The 26017-nt window shown below is 36.1% G+C and overlaps 1 protein-coding gene across 2 annotated transcripts in view; it reads left to right on the top strand.

The window, feature by feature from the left end:
* Nucleotides 1-16419, top strand: part of LOC132368638 (cytochrome P450 20A1) — a 61307-nt gene extending 44888 nt beyond the window's left edge. The window contains exons 11-13 of one of the 2 annotated variants that reach the window (XM_059927360.1): nucleotides 997-1061; nucleotides 15727-15816; nucleotides 15966-16419. In XM_059927360.1, coding sequence (XP_059783343.1) covers nucleotides 997-1061; nucleotides 15727-15816; nucleotides 15966-16116 — 306 coding nt within the window. In that variant the 3' untranslated portion in view covers nucleotides 16117-16419. The remainder of the gene's footprint in view (nucleotides 1-996; nucleotides 1062-15726; nucleotides 15817-15965) is intronic. The other variant, XM_059927359.1, reaches the window with a different exon arrangement.
* The last annotated feature ends 9598 nt before the right edge of the window (nucleotides 16420-26017 follow it).

Raw genomic sequence — 26017 nt, forward strand, 5'->3', positions numbered from 1 at the left:
AGAAAGGCTCCTTTCTCCACAGGTTCTACTGTGAATAGTTTAGTGTTTATTTTGTAGGTCTTTTTCTGTATATGTGTATTACTCTGTGTGTGTATATACATGTATACATATGTATTTTAAAAACCAAATTCATATGTGAAAGAGTACTCTTTATATATTGTACTTTAATTTTCTTCTTTTATTGACTGTACCGTGGCAACTGATACAACTGGCACTTACTATGGATCCAACTCGTTATTTTTAATGGATGCATAGTATTGCATTGTATGAATGTACCATAATTTATTTAAGCAGTCCCCATTGATGGAAATTTAGATTGACAGTAATTTTTTTCATTATTACAAACTGTATACTTGTACTGGTATTGGGAGAGCCTTAGAAAAGGAGTTTTGGGGCCAAACAGCACATGTGTGTAAAACTTAAATTGCCCTCTAAAAGGCAATTTATACTTTGAGCAACAGTTTATGAGAATGCTTTTCCTCTCCATATTCTTACCACATCTGGATTTATGAATCTTATATGAAAAATTGTCTCTTAATTTGCTTTCCCCTGATCATTGGAGAGACTGAACAGCTTTTCATATATATATTAACAGTTTGTATTTCCTTTAACTTCTTTCTAATGAGTTTATATGTCTTTTTGTATATTATACATATTAATTCTGTCACTTATATGGCACATTTTTTTTCCTGTATGTTACTTATCTTCTACTTTTTTTTTTTATGGTGTGTTTTTTGTTTTATTTTTACTGGATGTGGGTTTTAAATTTTCATAGAGTGAAGTCTGTTATTCCTTTATGGCTTCCATATTTTGTGACATGCTTATCCTTCCCACTATGAGATCACCAAAAGAATGGCCTGTGTTTTCTTCTATTATTTTATATTTTTATTTTGTATTCACTATCTATATTAAAAGAGCATTTAGATAAGTTGGCTTTCTGGGCATCATTTTGTCTCTGTTAGACCTTGAATAGCTAGAGTAATTTTTTTTTTGCAGACCCTTGTCCTTTATGCCCTTGGAGTGGTGCTTCAGGATCCCAGTACTTGGCCATCACCATACAAGTATGAAATTTCTGTCATTGTCTTTGCAATTATTGATTTTTATGTGTTTGCATGTTTTGTGTTCCTTTTTAAGTTTTGAGGAGAAAATTCAATATGTAACAGGCATATAACAAAAGGAAGCCACTGCCTTCCCTGTGTATCTTCTGCTCACTGCTTTTTCTTTCATGAATCTACTGTCTGCTACCCTTTGTCTCTCCTATTACCACTTCTATCCTAAGATCTATTTAATTACTTAATCTCTACAATTATTCTGTAATTTCAGTGGTATTTTGGAGTTCTTTTACTGATAAGTGGGTATTTTTAAATTAATTAATTTTATTTTTGGCTGTGTTGGGTCTTTGTTGCTGCACGCGGGCTTTGTCTAGTTGTGGCGAGTGGGGGCTACTCTTTGTTCTGGTGCGCGGGCTTCTCATTACAGTGGTTTCTCTTGTTGCGGAGCACGGGCTCTAGGCGTGTGGGCTTCAGTAGTTGTGACATGTGAGCTTGGTAGTTGTGGCTCGCGGGCTCTAGAGCGCAGACTCAGTAGTTGTGGCGCACAGGCTTAGTTGCTCCGCAGCATGTGGGATCTTCCCGTACCAGGTCTCGAACCCATGTCCCCCGCAATGGCAGGCAGATTCTCAACCACTGCACCACCAGGGAAGCCCTGGTAAGTGGGTATTGGTTGTGCAGTTTCTTTGTTTTCCTTCTTTTGGTCTCAATTATTAAGCTCTTTAGTCGAATGCAGAAAATAGGTGTTGTGTGTATATTGCTATGTGTGAGAACAGCAAGGGAGGGAAAAGGTGAAGAATAAAGCTGTTATTGTTTGCCTCCTAGGTAGGCATCTGGTAAATCCGCCTTAAAGAAATGGGTTAAGATTTACTGCCCTGGAAGAAGGTTATACGTTGAGTTGATTGGGACTAAGAGCTGTGTGAAACACAGGGGACAGAGTTGATGGTATGGTTGAAGTAGTAGAAAAACCTACTTATGGAATATAAGGATGGGACATTTTAAGTGTTCCTATCATTTTAGTTTTTAATATTACAATGACATTAAAGGGGAATCTATTAATAAATGAAATAGCATTCCTTCAAAATCTTCTGTAAAAATTAAGTAAATTTTATATTCCAAGGGGCTTTTGTAGCAAAATTAAAGATATACATTGGTTTAAAAAAAGTATGCTTTTAATTATAAAAAATTAAAATTTCAAATTTTAAAATCTTAAAAAAATTTCACGTGGAAAAATGCCAAGTTTTTGATAAACTTTAGGCGTAATGCGAAAAGCATAAGAACTTTGCTGGAACTTCTGACACTATTCCTATCCTCAAAGCACTCAGAGAATCTAGATTACAGATTGAAAATACTGAAAGGAATATATGCTAAAGTGTGGAAATCATTTTTACGAATCAAATGCAGTCAAACTTAAGAAATATTATTAATAATGTTGTATACCAAGGAAAAGCTTTCTTAGGTTGTGCAGCTCATCACCCATCCCTTGTGAAAAGTCCAGAGATTGATTTGTGTCAGCACCTTGAGAGGATCCTTGAGAGACTAATTTACAGTAGCAAAAATGTTCATAGACTGAGATAGACCCTGTAGAGATAATTAATTAATTACAGTTTAAATATGTGTCACACAGAGGAAGATGAAGAGGTTGACTTTTTTCACTATATTTAATGCTCTTGAGGTCAACAAAGGATGTTGCATATCTTTTTACGGCTGAGTAGTATTCTATCATATGGATGTGCAGGGTTTGTTCAACTTTAACCCACTGAAGGACATTTGGTTTGTTTGCAGTATTTTGCTTTTAAGAATAAAGCTGTTATAAACATCTGTGTACAAGTTTTGTGTGAACATAGGGTTTCATTTTTTAGGATAAATGCCCAAGAGTACGATTGCTGGGTTATGTGGTTAGTGCATACTTAATTTTGCAAGAAACTGCCAGGCTATTTTTCTCAGATTCTTAGCAGCAGTGTTTTGAGAGATTCAGCTTCTCTGCAGCCTCAATAGCATTAACTATTGTCACTATTTTTTATTTTAATTGTTCTAATAGGTATGTGGTGATATTTCATTGTGGTTTTTATAAGGTTTTTTTTGAGTGAGTAGCTGACATTACCTTATTCTCCCTATAGAAAAATGTCTAGATATGATTTATTTACAGAAATAAATACATGGAAATACATTATTACTGTTATTGTATTGGCAGTGTCTCAGAGGAAGAAACCCTGGGTCAAATTCTATGATTTAAATGGATCATAATGTAAATATTACTCTATACCAAATAATGAAATATTATCAACTTTAAAAAACCAGACCGAAATAGAATTCTCAACTGAAAAGAATGAAGACAGGACTTCCCTGGTGGCGCAGTGGTTAAGAATCCGCCTGCCAATGCAGGGGACATGGGTTCGATCCCTGGTCCAGGAAGATCCCACATGCCATGGAGCAACTAAGCCTGTTTGCCACAACTACTGAGCCTGTGCTCTAGAGCCCGCAAGCCACAACTACTGAAGCCACGTGCTGCAACTATGAAGCCTGCGTGCCTAGAGCCCATGCTCCGCAACAAGAGAAGCCACTGCAATGAGAAGCCCGCACACTGCAACGGAGAGTAGCTGCCACTCGCTGCAAGTAGAGAAAGCCCGCGTGCAGCAACAAAGACCCAATGCAGCCAAAAATAAATAAATAAAATTAAAAAAAAAAAAAGAATGAAGACAAACATTCAAAACCTCAGTATGGACTGGGAGCAAGATAGTGACATAGCAGGCTTCTGAATTTCCTTCCTCACACAGATGCATTGAATGTACAGCTACACATGGAGCAATTCCCTCTGAGAAAAATCCAGGAGCTAGCTAAGTGACTCCTACACATTGGGCAAATGAGAAAATACCCACATTGAAACAGGTAGGAAAGACTGAGACACATTCTTGCCATAAACCCCACCCCCAGCCCAGTGCCATACAGTCAGGAGGGAACCCCCAAGTCCCAGCTTCTCCCTGAGGATTGAAGGCTTTGGACCACACATTTAGTGCCCTGGCTTTAAAGACTCCCACCTGAGGAGTGGGCTCCTAAAACATCTACCTCCGAAAGCCATCTGGGCTTGCATTCATGAGTTCCACAGGACTGTAGCAAACAAAGAAGCAGTTCTTAATGGGAGCATAGTGTGAGCACAAGCATTCATCATGGCTGTCCCCATAGGGCTCAGCATAGAGGGAACAGGAAAAAATGCCTGTCTCCCAGTCTTTCTCTGAAGGAGGTTGACTACATACTTTACAAGCTGCTGCCTGAAGGTCCAGCTTCTAATTGGCATGCGTCTGGGTATACTGGCTGTGATCCTCCCTGGGGCCTGGGGGAGTCAGTGGACACACCCCCAACCTTCTCCTTCTGGTTCACTCCAACAATAAAACCAAGTCGCCAGCATCTCCCTTGCACAGACATCTAGTGTCCCAACTTTTATGGCTGCCATGTGAGGGAGGGATATGCCCTAAATCTCATAGCTCTGATAGCTAGTACATCTTGCATCCATAAGTCCTACGGGACTATAGCAACAAAGAAGCATATGTTAATAGGCATGGAGGTATTTGTGGTTAGCCCCCACCTTTCAGTGCAGAGGGAGCAGGCAAAAATGCCCATCTCCCAGTCTTTCTCTGGAAGGAGTTTGACTACATACCTCACAAGCTGTTGGCTGAGGGTCTGGCTTCTAATTACCACCATCTAGGTGTTGACTGTGATCTTCCGGACCCCAGAAGAGCTGATGGGTACTTTCCTCACCTTCTCCCCCCAACTTTACTCCAACAATAAATCCAGCTTGCAAGTATCTCCGAGGAAGGAGCTTGTCCACACATCTAGCAGTCCAGCTTTTATATCTGCCACCCAGGGGACAGCCCCCATCACCCAGCTGTGATAGCTTATGGGACTTGCATTTACAAGTTCCACAAGATTATAGTAAAGAAACAAACAGTTTTTAAATAGGTGCAGGAACACCCCCTATGGCTATACACCCCGGATCAGCACAGAGGGAGCAGATAAAAATGTCCATCTCCCAGTTTCTCCTTGGAAGCAGTTTGACTACATGCATCCTTACCTGTTTTCTGGCAGTCCATCTTCTAATCAGTCTGTGTATAGGTGCTGACTGTGATCCTCTCCTTTTGGACACTGACAGATCATGACATACCCTCAACTACTGGGAGCAACTGTGAACAAAGACAGCGGGTTGGGTAATCACAGAGGTTTAAGAGGCAACCAGGAAGTCAGGCTGGGCTAATTAATGAGCTTCATCTCCTACACAAGACTGTGACAGCAGTCTATTTTATTAGATAAAATAGTCTGCTGTAAAGTGATGACACTGGAGAAAGACTGGAAAAGCCATTGCTGGCTTTCCGTGAAAAGCCATATGCCAAGGAGTGTGGGCAAACATAGGAAGCTGGAACACACAAGGAAATGATATCTACTCTAGAACCTCCAGAAAGAAGTGCAGCCCTGCTGACACCTTCATATTAGCCCGAGTGAAGAAGGAGCCCCCCAGGAAGGAATTCTGGAAGATATGCCCTTGGATCCTGACAGTGAGGCTTATGAAATGCCTTCTGAGAAACAATACCAGGCCTACGAACCTTAAACCTAAGAAAAATCTTTGCTTCCAGTTTTCTGAGATCTGCTGACAGATGTTCCATCCTGTACAAGTGCTCAGTTCCAAGGTGCCCAGTAATGACATTTTTTCAAAGTTTTCACAGTGCATTATAAAGTAGAAGAATGTTTTATCTGATATAAAGAAACCAACACAAGGAGTCATGGAAAATGTAGAAACAGGGGACTATGTTCCAAACAAAAGAGCAAGATAAATTTCCAGAAACTGATCTTAATGAAATGGAGATAAGTGATGTACCTAATGAAAGAATTCAATATAATAGTCATAAAGATTGCTCACGAAGGTCAGGAGAGCAATGCATGAACAAAATGATAATTTCAGTGAAGAGATAGAAAATATAAAAATGTACCAAACAGAAATCACAGAGCTTAAGAATACAGCAACTGAATTGAAAAATTCATTACAGGGGTTTAACAGCAGATTAGATGAAGCGGAAGACAGGATCAGCAGATTTAAAGGCAGGGCAGTGGAATTCATCAGAGGAGCAAAAGAAAAATGAAAAAGAGTGAAAATAGCTTAAGGGACTTATGGGATATCATCAGGTAGTCCAATATACACATTATAGATGTCCAAGAAGGAGAAGAGAGAGAGAAAGGGACAAAGAAAGTATATTCAAAGAAATAATGGCTGAAAACTTCCCTAGCTGGGAAAAGAAACAGACATCCAGATCCAGGAAGCCTGAAGAGTACCAAAAAAGATGACTCTAAAGAGACACACACTGACATATATCATAATTAAATTGTCAGAAGTTAAAGACAAAGAAGGAATTTTAAAAGACGCAACAGAAAAGCAACATGTTATGTACAAGGGAACCCACATAAGATGCTCAGCAGATTTTTCAACAGAAACCTTGCAGGCCAGAAGGGAGTGGGCTGATATATTCAGAGTGCTGAAAGAAAAAAATTGCCAATCAAGAATACACTACCTGGCAAAATTGTCCTTCAGAATTGAAGGAGAGGTAAAGAGTCTCCTAGACAAACAAAAGCTGAAATGTTAAAGGGAGTTATTCAAGCTCAAATGAAAGGATGCTAATTAGTAACATGAAAACATATAAAAGTATAAAATTCATTGGTAAAGGTAAATATATAGTTAATATGAATACTCGAATATTGTAATGGTGGTGGGTAAATCACTTATAACTGTAGTATAAAGGTTAAAATACAAAAGTGTTTAAAACTGCAATAATTTATTAATGATACACAGTATAAAAAGATGTAAAATGTGACATTAGAAACATAAAATATTGGGGGAGAATGTGAAAATGTAGAGCTTTTCAATGCATTTGAAATTAAGTTGTTATCAGATTAAAATAGACAGTTATAATCGTAATATATTTTATGTAATCATCCTTGTAACCACAAAGCAAAACCTATAGTAAATATACAGTGTATAAAGAGAAAGGACTCAAAGCATCCCACTGTAGAAAATCATGAAATCACAAAGGAAGAAAGGAACAAAGGAACTACAAAACTGCTGGAAAACAGTTCACCAAATGGCATTAGTACATCCATACCTATTAATAGTTTCTTTAAACATAAATGGACTAAATTTTCCAGTCAAAATACACAGGGTGACCAAATGGATAAAATAACAAGACGCAACTATATGCTGCCTATAAGAGAGTCATTTCAGCTATAAAGACACACAGACTGAAAGTGAAGGGATGGAAAAAGTTATTCTGTGCATATGGAAACCAAAATAAAGCAATGCTAGCTATACTTACATCAGACAAAATAGATGTTAAGCCATAAACTGTAACAAGAAACAAAGAAGATCATTATATAATGATAAAGGGGTCAGTTCATCAAGAGGATATAACACTTGTACATATTTATGCACCCAACTTGGAGCACCTAAATAAAGCAAGTATTAATAGATCTGAATGGAGAAATAGCAATAAAAGGACTTCAATACCCATTTTCAACAGTGGATATATCACCTAGACAGAAAATCAATAAGGAAACCACGGACTTAAACTACATGTAGACCAGATGGAACTAACAGACATATTTAGGACATCCTATCCAACAGAAGCAGAATACTCATTCTTCTCATGTGCACATGGAACATTCTACAGGATATATCATATGTTAGGCCACAAAACAAATCTTAATAAATTTAAGAAATTTGAAATCATATCAAAGATCTTTCTGACCACAAAAGGGAAGAAAGCAGTAAGAATCTCACTAAAAAACAGCTGTAAGTATGATGTGTATTTCCAGAGAATTGCATTTAACTAATATTTTTATGTAGTTAAATTTGCTTATAGTGGTTTTTTACAGTTAAACTGCATACTTACTTGCAAGGTACTGTAGCTTATAATGAACTCTTAAATATCTTGTTGATGTCTTCATAGACCTCATTTTGTTAGACAACGTACAAATAGATAAATTGCTAATATTAAGAATGTGTCAAGCTTGTAAACCTAACTTTTAAAATGCCAGATTCTTTTTTGATTAAACGTTTCAAAATCCTGGGTGGGAGTAATTGAGTTTTTTGTTGGATTAAAAAAAATGGAGATTAAACAGTCTACTGAATATGCTTCTGAATAACCAGTGGGTCAAAGAAGAAATAACCATTGGGAATCAGAAAATATCTTGAGACAAATGAAAAAGAAAACATGGTATAACAAGACTTATGGGATGTAGCAAAAGCAGTTCTAAGAGGGGAGATTATAGCAATAAACACCTACATTAAGAAAAAAGAAAGATATCTAATAAACAGCCTAACTTCACACCTCAAGGAATTAAGAGAAAAAAAAAACAACAAAGTCCAAAATTAGTAAAAGAAAATAAAGATCAGAGTGGAAACAAATGAAATAGAAACTAGAAAGACAATAGAAAAGATCAGTGAAACTAAGAGCTGTTTTTTTGAAAAGGTAAACAAAATTTACAAATATTTAGCTAGACTTAATAAGAAAAAACAAGGGAAGGCTCAAATAAATATAATTGTAAATGATAGAGGAGACATTACAACTGAGAACATAAATACTAAGGATCGTAAGAAATTACTGTGAATAATCATATGCCAACATATTAGATAATGTAGAAGAAATGGGTATATTCCTAGAAACATAAAACCTACCAAGAAGACTGAATCATGGGGCTTCCCTGGTGGCGCAGTGGTTGAGAGTCTGCCTGCCAATGCAGGGGACACGGGTTCGAGCCCTGGTCCGGGAAGATCCCACATGCCGCGGAGCAATTAGGCCCGTGAGCCACAACTGCTGAGCCTGCGCGTCTGGAGCCTGTGCTCCGCAACAAGAGAGGCCGCGATGGTGAGAGGCCCGCGCACCGCGATGAAGAGAGGCCCCCGCTTGCCGTAACTGGAGAAAGCCCTCGCACAGAAACGAAGACCCAACATAGCAATCAATCAATCAATAAATCTTTAAAAAAAAAAAAAAAAAAGAAGACTGAATCATGAAAAAGTAGAAAATCTCAACAGACCAGTTATTAGTAAGGAGATTGAATCAGTAATCAAAAACCTCTCAACAGAGAAAAGTCCAAGACCAGATAGCTTCCTTGGTAAATTCTACCAAACGCTTCCAGAAGAATTAATGCCAATCCTTTTTAAACTCCTCCCAAAAATAGAAAAGAAGAGAACATTTCCAAATTCATTTTATGAGGCCAGTATTACCCTTGACGGAAACCAGAAAAGGACACTACAGAAAACTATGGGCCAATATCCATAATGAACATATATGGAAAAAATCTTAACAAAATATTTGCAAGCCAAAATCAGTAGTACATTAAAAGAATTATACACCATGATTAAGTGGGTTTTACTCCTGGGGTAAATCTAGGATGGATGGTTCAACATATGCAGATCAATCAATGTGATATATGACATTAACAAAATGAAGGATAAAAACTGTATGATCATCTCAGTAGATACAGAAAAAGCTTTTGCCAAAATTAAATATCTTTTCATGATAAAAACTCAACAAATTAGATATAGAAGGAATGTGCTTCAACATAATAAAGGCCATATATGATATGCCTATAGCTAACAACATACTCAAGGGTGAAATGATGAAAGGTCTTCCTTTAAGATCAGGAGCAAGACAAGGATACCCACCCTCACCACTTTCATTCAACATGATATTAGAAGTCCTAGCCAGAGCAATTAGGAAAGAAAAGGAAATAAAATCAGAAAGGTAGAAGTAAAATTGCCTTTACTTGGAGATGACATGATATTATACATAGATAACCTTAAAGATTCCACCAAAAACTGTTAGAATTAATAAATGAATTCAGTAAAGTTTCATGATTCAAAACCAATATAAAAAAGTCAGTTGCTTTTCTATACACTGACAACAAATTATCAGAAAGAAAAGTTAAGACAACAATCCCATTTACAATAGCACTAAAATAGTAAAATACTTAGTATTAAATTCAGTCAAGTAGATGAAAGATCTGTACTCTGAAAACTAAAATATTGATGAAAGTAATAGACGAAGACGCAAATAAATGGAAAGATAATCTGTGTTCATGGATTGGAAGAATTAATATTGTTAAAATGTCCCTACTAGACAAAGCAATTTACAGATTCAGTACAATCCCTGTCCAAATCCCAATGTCAATTTTTATAGAAATAGAATAAACAATCCTTAAATTCACAGAACCACTAAAGACCCAGAATAGCCAAAGCAATCTTGAGAAAAAAGAACAAAGCTGGAGGCATCACACTTCCTGATTTCAAACTATGTTACAAAGCTTTAGTAACCAAACAACATGGTAGTGCCCTAAAAACAGAGATGTAGATCAGAAAAATATAGATACATAGATGGAGAGCCCAGAAATAAACCCGTGCGTATGTTGTCAACTAATTTCCAACAAAGGAGGCAAGAATATGCAATGGAGAAAGGTTTAGTCTCTTCAATAACTGGTGCTCAGAAAACTGGATATCCATATGCAAAAGAATGAAACTGGATCCCTATCTTACAGCATGCACAGAAATCAATTCAAAATGGAATAAGACTTGAACGTAAGACCTGAAACCCTAAAACTCCTAGAAGAAAACATAGTGCTAAGATCCTTAACACAGGTCTTGGTAGTGATTTTTTTGGATTTGGCACTAAAAGCAAAGGCAACAAAAGTCAAATCAAATGGGACTATATCAAACTAAAGAGCTTCTGCACAGCAGAGGAAACCACCAACTAAATGAAATGGCAACCTATGGAATGGGAGAAAATATTTGCAAAGCAAATATCTGATACGGAGTTAATACCCAAAATATATAAGGAACTCCTACAACTCAATAGCAAAAAAGAAACAACCCAATTAAAAAATGGGCAAAAGGGGAATTCCCTGGTGGTCCAGTGGTTAGGACTCTGCACTTACACTGCTGAGGGTGCGGGTTCAGTCCCTGGTCAGGGAACTAAGATCCCACAAGCCACGCATGGTGGACAAAAGAAAAAAAAATGGTCAAAGAACCTGAATAGACTTTTTTTTTTCCTTCGAAGAAGACATAGAAATGTCCAACAGGTACATGAAAAGGTGCTCAATACCACGAATCAGATAAATACATATCAAAATTGCAATGAGAGATCACCTTATACCTGTTAGGATGTCTGTTATCAAATAGACAAGAAATAACAAATGTTGGAGAGGATATGGATAAAAAAAGAACCCTTGTACACTGTTGGTGTGAATGTAGATGGGTGCAGCCACTGTGAAAAATAGTATGGAATTTCTCAACAAGTTAAAAATAGAACTACCATGTGATCCAGCAGTGCTACTTCTGAGTATATATCCAAAGGAGACAAAATGATTTCTTAAAGAGATATCTGAACTCCCATGTTTATTGTAGCATTATTCACAAGTATGGAAGCAACCTAAGTGTGTCTGTCAACGGGTGAATGGATAAAGAAGATGTAGTGTATATATACATACAATAGAATATTATTCAGCCTCACAAAAGAGGGAAATCCTGTTATTTGCACAACATGGATGAACCTGGAGGGCATTATGGTAAGTGAAATGAGTCAGACAGAGACAGACAAATACTGCATGATATCACTTACATATGGAATCTGAAAAAACAAAAAAACAAAAAACTTCCAACATAGAAACAGAGAGTAGAATGGTTGTTGCCAGGAGCTGGAGTGTTGGGGGGTGAGGAGTAGGGAGCAGTTGACAAATGGGTACAGACTTTCAGTTATAAGATGAAAAAGGTCTGAGGATCTAACTAACGTATGACATGGTGATTATGGTTGATAATACTATATTGTATATTTGAAATTTGGTAAGAGAGTAGAAATTAAGTATTATTATCACACAAACACAAAATGGTAACAACATGTAATGTGATGGTTGTGCTAATTAACTTGAGGGTGGGAATCCTTTCATAATGTGTATGCTAATCAAATCATCATATTGTACACTTTAAATATATTACAGTTTTGCAGTTATAAATCAGTAAAGCTGAAAAACTTTAGATTAAAAAATCCTTCAGCATTTGAGGCCAAATTATCTATTTTTCATTTTTATTTTAATTTTAATCCTTAAAATTGTGAGGTATTTCATAAAATAGTTGGATGTCTGTATGTCTTCTTTGGAGAAGTGTCTATTTAAATCTTCTGCCCATTTTTTTATTGGGTTGTTTCTTTTTTTGATATTGAGCTGCATGAGCTGTTTATATATTTTGGAGGTTAATCCCTTGTCGGTCACATCATTTGCAAATATTTTCTTCCATTCTGTGGGTTGTCTTTTCGTTTTGTTTATGGTTTCCTTTTTTCTGCAAAAGCTTTTAAGTTTAACTAAGTCCCATTTGTTAGTTTTTGTTTTTAATTTTCATTACTCTAGGAGGTGGAGCCAAAAAGATATTGCTGTGATTTATGTCAAGGAGTGTTCTGCCTATGTTTTCCTCTTTTATGGTATCTGGTTTTACATTTAGGTCTTTAATCCATTTTGAATTTATTTTTGTGTATGGTGGTAGAGAAGGTTTTAATTTCATTTTTTTAAATGTAGCTGTCCAGTTTTCCCAGCACCACTTGTTGAAGAGACTGTGTCTTCTCTATTGTATATTCTTGCCTCCTTTGTCATAGATTAATTGACCAATGGTGCTCAGGTTTATTTCTGGGCTTTCTATCCTGTTCCATTGCTCTCCAGGTCTGTCTTTGTGCCAGTACCATACTGTTTTGCTTACTGTAGCTTTATAGTCGGAGGTCAGGGAGCCTGATTCCTCCAGCTCCATTTTTCTTTCTCAAGATCGCTTTGGCTATTTGGGGTCTTCTGTGTTTCCATACAAATTAAAAATTTTTTTGTTCTATATCTGCAAAAAATGCCATTGGTAATTTGATAGGGATTGCATTGAATCTGTAGATTACCTAGTGTAGTATAATCATTTTGACAATATTGATTCTTTCAATCCAAGAATGTGGTATATCCATTTGTTTGTGTCATCTTCAATTTCTTTCATCAGCATCTTATAGTTTTGGAGTACAGGTCTTTTGCCTCCTTAGGTAGGTTTATTCCAAGGTATTTTATTCTTTTTGATGCAGTGGTAAATGTAATGGTTTACTTAATTTCTGTTTCTGATCTTTCGTTGTTAGTGAAGATGACTAAAAAGCACTTGAAAATATGCTCAACATAGCTAATTATTAGAGAAATGCAAATCAAAACTACAATGAGGTATTACCTCACACCAGTCAGAATGGTCATCATCAAAAAGTCTCCAAACAATAAATGCTGGAGAAGGTGTGGAGAGAAAGGAGCCCTCCCACACTGTTGATGGGAATGTAAATTAGTACAGCCACTATGAAGAACAGTATGGGGATTCCTTAAAACCTAAAAATAGGGTTGCCATATGATCCAGCAATCCCAATCCTGGGCGTATATCCAGAGAAAACCATAATTTGAAAAGATACATACACCCCAGTGTTCATTGTAGCACTGTTTACAATAGCCAAGACATGGAAGCAAGCTAAGTATCCCTCAACAGAGGAATGGATAAAGAAGATGTGGTACATATATACAATGTAATATTACTCAGCCATAAAAAAGACTGAAATAATGCCATTTGCAGCAACATGAAAGGACCTAGAGATTATCATACTAAATAAAGTAAGTCAGACAGAGAAAGATAAATATCATATGATATCACTTATATGTGGAATCTAAAAGAGTGATACAAATGAACTTTTTTACAACGCAGAAACAGACTCACAGACTTAGAAAACAAACAGGGTTACTAAAGGGGAAAGTTGCAGGGTGGAGGGATAAACTAGGAGGTTGGGATTAACATATACAGACTACTATATGTAAAATAGATAATTAACGAGAACCTACTGTATGGCACGGGGAACTCTAGTCAATATTCTGTAATAACCTATATGGGAAAGGATTCTAAAAAAATAGATATATGTGTGTATAACTGAATCACTTTGCTGTACACTTGAATTGAACACAGCATTGTAAATCAACTATACTCCAATATAAAATAAAGATTAAAAAAAGTAGTTGGAAAAAATCAAGTTTGATTCTCTTTTGATCTGGAAACATAGGTATCTTCAAGTAAACATTTAGGGTCTCAATTTTCAAGATAGTTTACAAAAGAAAAGGCTGATTAAATTTGATACAGTTTTTTATATGGACTGTAATGTAAATATAGTATATTCCAAAAGTGAAAGGTAATCTACACTTTTTAAAAAGGACAATGAAAGCAAGATTCCTTTTTTTTTTTCTCAGAGTTTAGATCTTTTAAAAACACTTGTTTTTGAGGGGAATTTTTATGCTCCTTGGTGGGTGGGTTGTTTTCGTTTAATATATACATTTCCCCATTGACTTTTTTTTTTACACATCTTTATTAGAGTGTAATTGCTCCCATTGACTTTTTTTTTTTTAAATGGGATTTATTTATTTATTTAGTTATGGCTGTGTTGGGTCTTCGTTTCTGTGCGAGGGCTTTCTCTAGTTGCAGCAATTGGGGGCCACTCTTCATCGCGGCGCACAGGCCTCTCACTATCGCGGCCTCTCTTGTTGCGGAGCACAGGCTCCAGAAGCTCAGGCTCAGTAATTGTGGCTCACGGGCCTAGTTGCTCCGAGGCATGTGGGATCTTCCCAGACCAGGGCTCGCACCCGTGTCCCCTGCATTGGCAGGCAGACTCTCAACCACTGCGCCACCAGGGAAGCCCAACTCCCATTGACTTTTTACAGAGTAAACTTCTGTACAATAAAAGATCCTTCTTAGCCTCTTCATTTCCCTCACTTATTAATAAGTCTGGGTCTCATGTAATTGATGAATAGAATTTTTAGTCTGGTGTCTCCAATCTTAAGAACTAAAATTTGACTTAAGAGGCAATGTAAAATGCCTCGCATATTGATCCGATGGTCTCATGTAACATATTTTGAACACTCTTAAATGTAAATATTCATTATGTGATTTTGTATGATTTATCCTTAAATCTCATAAATGATATAGTTGCATGTTACAGTTTCATTCTTCGATGATTCTAGAGAAATGTATTTTGCATCTATTGTTTAGAAGTAGAGGCTTCCCTGGTGGTGCAATGGTTAAGAATCTGCCTGCCAATGCAGGGGACACGGGTTCGATCCCTGGTCCAGGAAGATCCCACATGCCGCAGAGCAGCTAAGCCCGTGCACCACAACTACTGAGCCTGCACTCTAGAGCCCGCGAGCCACAACTACTGAGCCTGCGTGCTGCCACTACTGAAGCCCGCACGCCTAGAGCCCGTGCTTAGCAACAAGAGAAGCCACCGCAATGAGAAGCTTGCGCACCACAATGAAGAATAGCCCTCGCTTGCTGCAACTAGAGAAGGCCTGCTCACAGCAACGAAGACCCAGTGTAGCCAAAAAATAAATAAATACATAAATAAATAAATAAAATAGAAGTAATAAAGTAAGCAAAAAGAGATGTAATATATGTTCAATAGTTTGGGAACATAAAAGGTCAAATTTAAATATAATGTGACAGCAGTTTCTATCTTAAGTAGTTTTAAAACTTTATTACATGCCTGTGTTCTTATAGTGTAAATATGTACCATGCCAGTGGAGCTCTGTTGTGATCAGGCCCAAATCTTCTTTTTAGGTTTGATCCAGAGCGGTTTGATGATGAATCGGTAACGAAGACTTTCTCCTTGCTTGGATTCTCAGGCACACAGGAATGCCCAGAGCTGAGGTGAGATGATAGAGAAACGAAAAGGAAAGGAAAGATGCTAGACTTTGTACTTATAATTTTGTTTATCACTGTTGATGGGAATGAACAATCTATATAGTTAAAGTATAGTTGTTAATCTTTAGTAACCAGTTGACTTTCTTCCTGACTAGGTTTGCATATATGGTGACCACAGTACTTTTGAGTGTACTGGTGAGGAGACTGCACCTACTTTCTGTGGAGGGACAAGTTATTGAAACTAAGTATGAACTGGTAACATCATCCAAGGAGGAAGCTTGGATCACTGTCTCAAAGAGATATTAAAATTGTATACACTTAACTTTGTTGAGGGAAATGACCGTTTAGAAAATATGTATTGAATCCTTTTATAAGCCAAGCATCATTGTATAATATAAACACCTATTAGTACTTCATCATGTGAATTTGAATTTTTGTATATCAGTTTCTTAATGCATCATATACTTTTATACTTATTGCATCAATATAGTGATAAATTTAATGGGACGACTTCTACTTTTAACTTTTGTTTTATCAGTTTCTATGTCATTGTTTTCATGTTCTTAGCCTTAGTTTGATCTCTTAAAATTAATATTCTTGAAGAGAAATTATTTTTCACAATAATATTTTTAAAATATTCATAAAAGAGAAAAATAACTCATATTCACACTTTCAGTAAATCCTCTTAAAGGGGACTTTACATAAAAAGGAAAAGAAAAAAAGGACTTTATATAATTTTATTTATTAGATTAATATTTTTATTTTCTGAGTATAAATTAGTTTGTGTTTAATCATTGTTATTAGGTTTGAGTAATTCAGTGAATAACATACCTTGTATTTGCTTGTATGCCTTCCCAGACAACAGTGTTTATTTCATGACTTATACATTGCTCATCATTTTGAACAGTTCTGAATCATTTGGAAAATAATACAGTTAGTTCTGAATGTGTTTTGAAGTGGTGTCCTTCCTAAGTAGCAAACTAAGAGTGAGGCTTGTCTGTCCTTTTTTTGCTGGAAATTATAGTAGCACTATATTACTCCATTAATCATCATTTGTGGAAAAAATAAATTCCTGAATTTATTTATTATTATGTCATATCCTAACCATAAGAAATGAGAGAGCATTAACTAAAAACTGAAACCAAATTTAAAAGAAAGAAAACAAAGATGGGTGAAAATATTTGCAAAATATATGACAGAAAGGGATAATATCCATATTACATATAAAGAGCTCATACAAATTGGTAAGAAAACATACAGTAGATAAATGGACAAAACAGCTTTTATAAGGGGAAACAGCTAATGAACTTTTAGAAAAATGGTCAGTCTCACTAGTAAGAAAAGAAATATTGGGGATTTTTCAAAAATAAGTATCTTTCAAATGTACATTTTAGTGCTGGTAAGTTTTATATTTAATGCTTTTTTATTGACAGCATTGTATTTTAGTTTGCTTTCTTTGGTTACACTGTTCTTGAAGAATTCTTTTTTTTAAATATGTTTTTTTAAAGATAAAAGGAGATATGAAGGAAATATGCCAAGTGCTGATAGAGAGGAAAGGAAGAATAGTGATAAATGTTTGCAGATGGGCTTAATTTTGACACTGCTGAATTTCTCTTGTAATTTTAGTTTCAAGAATGTACCCTAGTTATTGAGTTATTTTATGTTGTGTTTATGGTTATATAGCTAACATTTTAGACCTAGTAATAAGTAGTTAAACATAGAAACTAAGTAACTAGATGCAGCCTTTATTTCTGACAAAAACATTTAATTTATGGAATAATTTAAATTCTGAAACTTTTAAGTGAAATGTATTCTTAGTTCCTAGCATCATGTTTCTACAAAGGCATGTTGTTACATTTATTCCCTGTCACCTATCATATTCTATGGTTTTGCATATAAAGAGCATCTTCCTTTGTTATCCAAGTACCTTAATTGGTTTGGAAACTGGCACTGTAAGGTTAGAGTAGCCAGTTGATATGTAAACCAAGTGTCAGTAAAATCAGATGAGGTAAGTGGAATTTTAAAGCAAGGGAGACCTGATCAGCCATGATCAAGGCAAAAACAGGGTAACTGAACCAGAGTCAGGGTGTTGGCATGTTGCCAATAGTGAGACAATGTATAATAATGATGGAATCGAGGAAAATAGAGCATAGAAGAATCAGGTAAATAAGCATATTTTATCCACAGTTACATAAATAACTTGAAACATTAAAAATAAGTCATTTTTCTAGAGGATTTTTAAAAAATAAAAAATACTGTTAATCATATGTAAAATAAGTTATCCATTCACTGTTGTTCTTACGTGGCCCTTTGTATTTGTCAAATGACCTAAATTTTAGTAGCCTCAGTGTTACTGATGGCTCGTAGCATGGCTCTAGCAGGACTCTTAAGTTTTATAGCTTTTTGGCTTTTTAAAAACTATTTCTTCACTGATTTTGATCTACATTCTTTTTGATAGTTCAGAAGTTTATTGTTAAAAACATCAACACAACACATTTTTATGGAATGAAAGGGCTCTTCCACACTTTGTGCTAATAAAATTCAAAACAGAATTAATTCTGTGCATATGTTTGGGAAAAATGAAAAACTCACATGCTGTTTGGCCCACAAATGTGCAGTTTCATTTTTTGATATAAATAGATTCTATCTTATTTATAGACTTAATATCAAAATTTATTTGTTTTCTTTATATTAAAATAGTTTGTATTTTAAAGACAAAATGCTCTATTTTTTATTGGAAAATTATATGGGTTTATTGTAGAAAAATCTAGGAAACATAGAAGCACAAAAATAGGAAACTCCATCACCACTATTTGAACTTAACCAGTGTTAAGCTTCTGAGGTGGATCCTTCTACTTTTTAATCCACATGTAATTTTTACAGACATATTATACACAATGTTCTCTTCATTTAATATGTTATGAACCAGTAGTGTTTTCCACAGCTGGAACATTACTATTCTTCTCACTCAGAATGTAAGCACAGACTTGTCAATCTTTTTCTCTGCCTCTTTCCCTTCTCAAATATTGTTATTCTTTTCAACTTTAAAAATGGCCTTACTTCTCCATCTATTCTATCAAAACAGTTATATATTAGTAGAACCAAGTTGCTAAAGTCATAGCATAATCTAGGTGTTACAATGAGCATTTAAGAAATGAAATTACTCCATTATCCTAAGAAAAATCTTCAATATAATTAAGTTCAAATTAGGATAGCATTTCATCTTTTAAGAGGACATTTTAAGAATCTTTGTTGTTGTTTTTGGACTCTGGGGGAAACAGATTAAAATTCTTCCCTGAAGACATGTTTATTTTTTTCTCCAGACCCATAAAAAGTACTGTTACCCTTTATAAAATGTACCTTTTTTTCACATGCGGTTATGTTGACACATTGAAAACTGCTTAAAAAAACATAATTCTACTGAGTGTGTAAAAGTGAAGACATGGCCGGTAGAATCAAGGAGTCATTTAGTAGCTGTGAGAAGATAGCTGCGAGAGAAATGGACACTATTTTCAAGGGTGGGTTTTTATATTGTCAACAAGTTGATGCTAACGACCTAATTTTTCTTCTTAGCCAGTCCTATGCCTGTTTCCTAAGTTCCTAAGACCAATGATGAAGGTAGAAGGGGAGGAGTTGGGGGAAGGGAGGCAGTGACAACAAAGCAGTTGCTGTTATTGCAGAAGTCAGAAAATCAGCGTGCCAAAAAGGCTGGATACTGTGTTGCTTTGAGCGTTGTCAGTGATCTGCACTGATAAAAAGGAGTGAGACTGAAACTTGCCAAAGTAGAACAAGGGACTGGAATGAGCATTTGTTAGAAACCAAATTCTTTATATACCCATCTCATTTAGTCCTTAGAAAGTAATAGTAGGTACAGGTAGGACTAACTAAAATAGTTCTTCATTCCTGCTAGAAGAAATACTGTAAATAAAGACAGCAAATACTAGCTAAGAAACAGTAAAAGATCTAAACTTCAGATTATCTTAATAGCTTCAGTGGGGTTTAGTGGGGTTTTTGTTCTTACTTAAGAGAGAACCAAGCAATAGTTTCAAATGATGTACAGTTCATAATAGCTAAAGAAAATGATTAAAAGAGTAATGTAACAGCAGTATTAAAAGAAATCTCAAAGGAAACTAAATACTGCCAACTCAACTGCCACTTGTACAACTGTTTAAATTTTTTCCTGTTCCCACATACGTATATTTTTACCTATTGCAATCAGAACAATTTGGTCTACTTTTCATTTAATTCATTTCAGACATTTTCTTATGTTACTTCAATTTTGTAAGGTCTTATTTTGGGGTGGGAGTAGACTTTAAAATTACAATAGAAATCAATTTCATGTTTGATTTATAGAATTTTATGACACTGAGTGAATGGATAATTGTAAAATTTGAGCTGGGAGCCATTTTGTAAAATATCCAGACAGTAAACAAAAGGCAGGAAATGACATTTCTTCTTCCAGTTGGCTTCCCATTCAGTCAGTTTACAGTTTGGTGGCTGTCTTTCTACAGATTGGGAATGGATCTTGTTATAGCATGGATAAACTGCCAGGAGCAAATAAGTCACAAATAATCCTGTTTGGTAGTTTTTTTAAAAATCTACATTTATATACATCTAAAATACTTGCAAATTCTTGTTTTAATTTTTAACAAATGATAGTAGTGAATGAAACTTACTTTGTAACTATATCATAGATAAAGTTGTAACGTGCCTGTCTCCAAAAAGGCAATCAGTAAATATTTTTGAATAAATGAATGAAATCTTCATTGAGGTTTTCTCTGTATATAGAATAAAGGAGATTATTGAAGTTACTTAATAGTTGAAGAAGAGTTCCAGATAGCCAAACTACCTCTAATGCTAATAGCACTTTGTGATATGCTAAGTACCCCATTGCTGGAAGTATTTAAGAAGATGTTGTATGGACATCTTTCAGTGATGCCTGTATTAGGTGTGAACATAGGTTTATAATAGCCTATAGTTCTACAAAATATCAACCAAAATAGTTGGTAAGCAAGTAGTCCTTTGTTCCTTCTATGTCTTATCACTAGATCATCATTAAAACTAGGAAATGTTTAAGGATCAGAGTTTTTTTATTAGGTTAGCAACAGCATTATTTCCCAAAGTGTGTCTCATGGTACCCTATCCTATGAGATACTCTGAGAAAAAGTTTCCTTGATCGTATTCATTCTCAGTTTATATACATATATTCTTTCTCAGAATGCGTATTAATATATTGGAAGAGCTGAGAAGTTCTACTGTAAGGAAACCTATTTTAACTTGGTGTAACACTGAGTGTTCCAAATGTATTTGATGAAGGTACCCCTTTTTCAAGTTATACCTATTATCCTGAAAAACCAGTGTTTCATGGAGATGTAGTGTTCAATAGATCTATAGATGTTGTGTCCAAAATGATCTACAGACAAAAGGAGTCTAAAGGAACATCTGTCTTAGGTAGTTCTTTAACCTATGCATGGTGCAGAGATTCTCCAGACTAGGAGTGACCGTATTAGAACCAAGGCACCTGAATTCCATGTTCTCTCACTCCCTCACCTCCTCCTCTTTTCCCTGTCAGAGGACAGAGCCCTCTTACTCTCCTGACTCTGTCCTTCTCCTGACTTCCATTTCTGTCCAAAGAAATGTGACCCATTTAGTTAGGCAACACTTTTTTATTGGTCACTTAATGTGTGTCAGATCTTATTCCAGATGCTGGGGATATAGCACTGAGCCAGACAGACATGGAATTTACTGTGTTTTCTCTCTTCTGTGCTTCACCCCAGGAGGAAGAACCCCAGAGTCTCATGTGCCAAAGCTTAACTTTCTAGCACTTGAGCTCTCTAGGTCCTGGGTTTGGAAGCAACTCAAGGACCCTTTAGGTTAGTGGCTGAAAGGGACAAAGGAAGGAACTTGTAGTTGACTACATGACAAAGAACAGAAGGCTTCAGTTACAGGCTGTAGAGGCGGAAGAAGCACAAGGAACCGTTGGGAGTCAAACCATTCTTTTTGTTACTTTTAGTTTATGAGCAAGAGAATTAAACTACATATCTTCTCAAGGAAAACTGTCAACACTGATGCTGAATAGAAATACTGGAGATTGTTCAGAGTGAGACGAAACAAAGCTAGGAATTGGTTTGACTAGGTTAAAGAGCAATATTGATTATAGTCATTTGTATGAATTGTTCAATTATACTGCAGCACTAGGTGTGTTCATCTTTCATGATTTGTTGCTGTGTTGCGAGGTCAGCAGCTAATAGATAATTGATTTTTAGAGCTTAAAAGGACCTTGTAGAGATTATATGGCATAGCCTGCTCACAATTTAAAATTTTGGAGGGGGCAATCTAGGGCCTCTGGGAGTAGAAGAGTAACATTATTTGGCTTTCATTTTGGATTTTCTCATAGCCTTCCAAAGATAGGTGCTTAAGTCAGTGCTGTTATTATATTCATAGGATTTTGTTAAGCTTTCAAGGAAGTGTAGATTCAAAGGGAATTGGAAAAAATTTGTTTAATATTCTTGATACAGAGCCTTTGAGGGAGATGCAAATGTGTTTTGAATGTTAAATTTACTTAGATTTAAAAATACATATCTTCAAGCGAAGTTGCCATGACAACCTTTCTTAATGTGTGTATAAAATTTATGTCTGTCTCTCAGGTTTTCATCTTTCTCTATACAGGGTTTAATCACAAGAATTGGGCACTGTGGTGTATTTCTATCTAGATGGTGCCCTGTGGGAATTATATAATTTTGAGAAATGCAAATCAAGCATCAGAGCAGTTCTGTAGCATGGTGATCCCACCAAGGTAAATGTCATCTTGTTCTCTCCATGATCAGAGATTGATCTGGCTTCAAACCCACAATGAAATTCTGGATTGAAATAGAACCATGAGTCTGTTCTGAGTTTCTGTTTTTTTCATATTTAGAGGATTTGTAGGAGGGCCCTAGGAGGTTTGGGAAATTTTGGACTAAATCTCTTGGATAGCCCCCAAACTGATCCAGTCTCCTTGGGATCATCTAAATCTAATCCATAGTATAGGTTGACTCAGAACCACAAGAGACAGCTCTATAATGGCCAGCCATGTGCACAGAGACATCCCAGAGACTCCTTCTGGCCTGAACTCCAATCCAGCAATCCTAGAGAGATACCATTATCAGACCTCTTCACTTACTTTTACCTCACTTCAGATACACTTGTCTATCAGTCTCTCTTTTGCATGTCAGGGGCCAGGAGAAGAGTACTAGGATTTTGGACACCCAAAGTTTAGGAGGAAGGAATTCTCATCCTCAATTCTGGAAATACGAATTTATTAAGCAGTAGAATAAGGGGGTAGTCACTGGTACCTTCTGGTAACTATGACTTGACTTTGAGAACTCTTAACATGGCTGCCTGAGATTTTGAGATGCTTGCTAAAGAGCTATGTTTGTTTGTGTTTTATAATTTAGTTCTTCTGTGGTATAGTAAAAAATAATAATAATAATTTTTTTTTGCAATTTAAGAACCCCTGAAGATAATTAATTAAATTGAGATTAGAAGTATGATCTACTAATGTGCTAGCTTTGAATTTACTTTAGTCTTAATAGACTTTGTAAAACTGTGTTACATTTAAGAGACTCCACGGATATGTTCTAATCCAATAGCCTTATAAAAGGGGGAAATGAAAGCTGAGAGAACTTATTTTATATGAGAATTTGCCCAGGCTAGCACAATTTTTTTTCCGCAAACTTGTTCAGAATGTGATTTCCTTTTGGTTTCATATTATTCTCTAAAGGATGAATTTAAAACCAAGGAAAGGCCCCCTAAGCAAAAAGAATTGCCTAAATTACTATACTATGCTATTGATAACTGGGAGAAATAGGATAATAGTCTCCTAAAAACAAACACTTGAAAAGAGATGTCCCATCTATGATGGGACATGCTATGATGTTTATAACGGTTTGGGGGCTTATTTTTATTGTAAGAGGCACAATCAGGGCCAACTACATAATTTGTATGCCCAGTGCAAAATGAAAATATGGGGTCTTAGCTGGGGATGAAGTCAGTCTCCCCCCTTCCCACCATTGGGTCTGCTCTTTTAACCTATGGTTGATGAGAGACCCCCCTCCCAACCCCACCCCCAAGGGATTGAAGTCTCCATGCTGGGACAATGTTGTTTACCTGGGTCAGGGGTAGGCAGAGGAGCCCCGCCCAGTTACCTGGTGAACATGCTGTGGTGCGGCCAGCCCAAAGCAGAGATGACTTCTTCCTTGCCCTGCCTCAAGATGCTGCAGAGCAAACTGCTGGCTGGACCCCAGCCCTCCCCACACCTGCTCCCAGGCCCCCATTGGAGGGTAACGTGGCAGAAAGTGGGCCTCCCTCATCAACTCTCCTCCTAATGCAATCTTACTGCTGCTCTGGGTAGAAGGCAGCAGTGGTAATGGGCAGGGATGGTTAGAGGGAGGCCAGGCAGGGTGCAGGGTACCGGAGAGCGGGAAGCTGGTAACTGAGAACATGTCTAGGGAGGCAAGGAAGTAAACTCTAAGCCCCGGGCGTATACTCCAGGGTCCCAGTGGACTTCACTTACAAAATACAAATTCACAAATAAAATTTGAGAATTTCACTGCAGTGCCTTCAAAGTGTTATACCCCAACACAGGGTCCTCCTGAGGTGTGGGCTTCTGTGGGACTGCACTGGTTGCAGCCCATGAAGCTCGCCCTGGACACATCTGACCTTACACCACATGGTGCTGTGACTCAGTGGTTTTTGAGGGCTGTGCCTCCTGGTTGTATGCTAGTTGTCCTTGCAAATACTCATAAATGTCTTTTTCATGATTTATCATCAAGCGATTTAAAACTCTCTAGGATGTCTTAAAATTATTTACAAAATAGGCAACAAATAGATGCCAAACTTAAAAGCAATTTGATAATACAGATTTTTATTAAAGTTGCAAAAGTGATACAGTACACTAAAAGTCTCTTATCTGAAGCCCCATTTCACTGATGGAGCTCTTACTTTCCTGTATTTTAATAATTGCCAAACATTTTCTGCTGGAAGGTAAAATGGGATTTTTCCCCGAAATATCATTATAAAACCCTATGAAATATTTCAGTGATATGAGTCATTCACTTATTCATATGGTTGGACATCTAGATAATAGAAATCTGTGAGAAATATATTGTTAATTCCTGTGGAGGAGGAAGGAAGAAATCCTACTGATGTATTTTAAGTGTAGTTAAATTCAGTATTCCTTGCCATTTTAAAATACCAAAGTTATTCTCTTCTGCTCCTTTCTTTCCAAGAGGCTACATAAAATTACTTCGACAAGGAATATCATGAGTCACTTTTTTTGCTGTTAACCTCTTCTACATTCCATTTCATGAACATAGCAATCGGTGGTCAATGATATTCTTAGCAACCTTGTACTATATTAGTGAGACTTATTACCATATACCATGATGTTTAGTTAGCAATTTTGTCAAAGTATAACCTCTTTGTTTGCAATATTACTGAAACTGATAAGAAACAGATTATTATAAAAAAAATTAGCAGCTTTGAAAATCATACATGCTGCAGTGAATATTCAGCATACAGGTTCTAATGGTATTAAAGCATAATCAGAAAAACGTATATTTCAAACTCTTAGCAATTCATGTTATTAAGTGAAGGTCAATATAGTTGTCAGTAATAAAAACCTAGTTAGTACATTTTGAGGCTTGACGCTCTATAAAACCTTTAACATAATTTAAGACAAAGTGTGAACAAAAGTAGCTAATTTTAGAAATCCAAGTTTTGTGAACTGATTGGTGATCTGTCTGCTGTGGGAAAGGATGATCTGTTTTATGCTTTAGCTCTGAAATTCACTGTTTTGGTGGGGGAGGGATATGTAAAACCAATTTTAGTAGAAACTTAAAGAATTGAGGACTTTTTATTCTTTGAAAACATATGCCTTTCAAGATAAATTATCTACCCCATTGGTTATGTCTATACACAGAGATACGTTGTCATGAAGAATTTCAGGTTTATGTTGTCCACATTCATGGTTCGATGGAAAAACTTTTTTCCTCTTTTCACTTTTCACAGGAAAGGGAGCTATTTTGTTGTCTCTTATAGGAAACTATTATAGATTCTAAATATTTAAATATAATCCTTCCAGGTTGTATCTTGGGTATATGTTATTTTCTCTCCTTTCAAGAGTGATTTCTTCTTGAAAAATGCTTTTTATTGGGTATTGGTTAGT

This window comes from Balaenoptera ricei, chromosome 7 (assembly GCF_028023285.1).
Source record: "Balaenoptera ricei isolate mBalRic1 chromosome 7, mBalRic1.hap2, whole genome shotgun sequence".
NCBI classification, from domain to species: domain Eukaryota; kingdom Metazoa; phylum Chordata; class Mammalia; order Artiodactyla; family Balaenopteridae; genus Balaenoptera; species Balaenoptera ricei.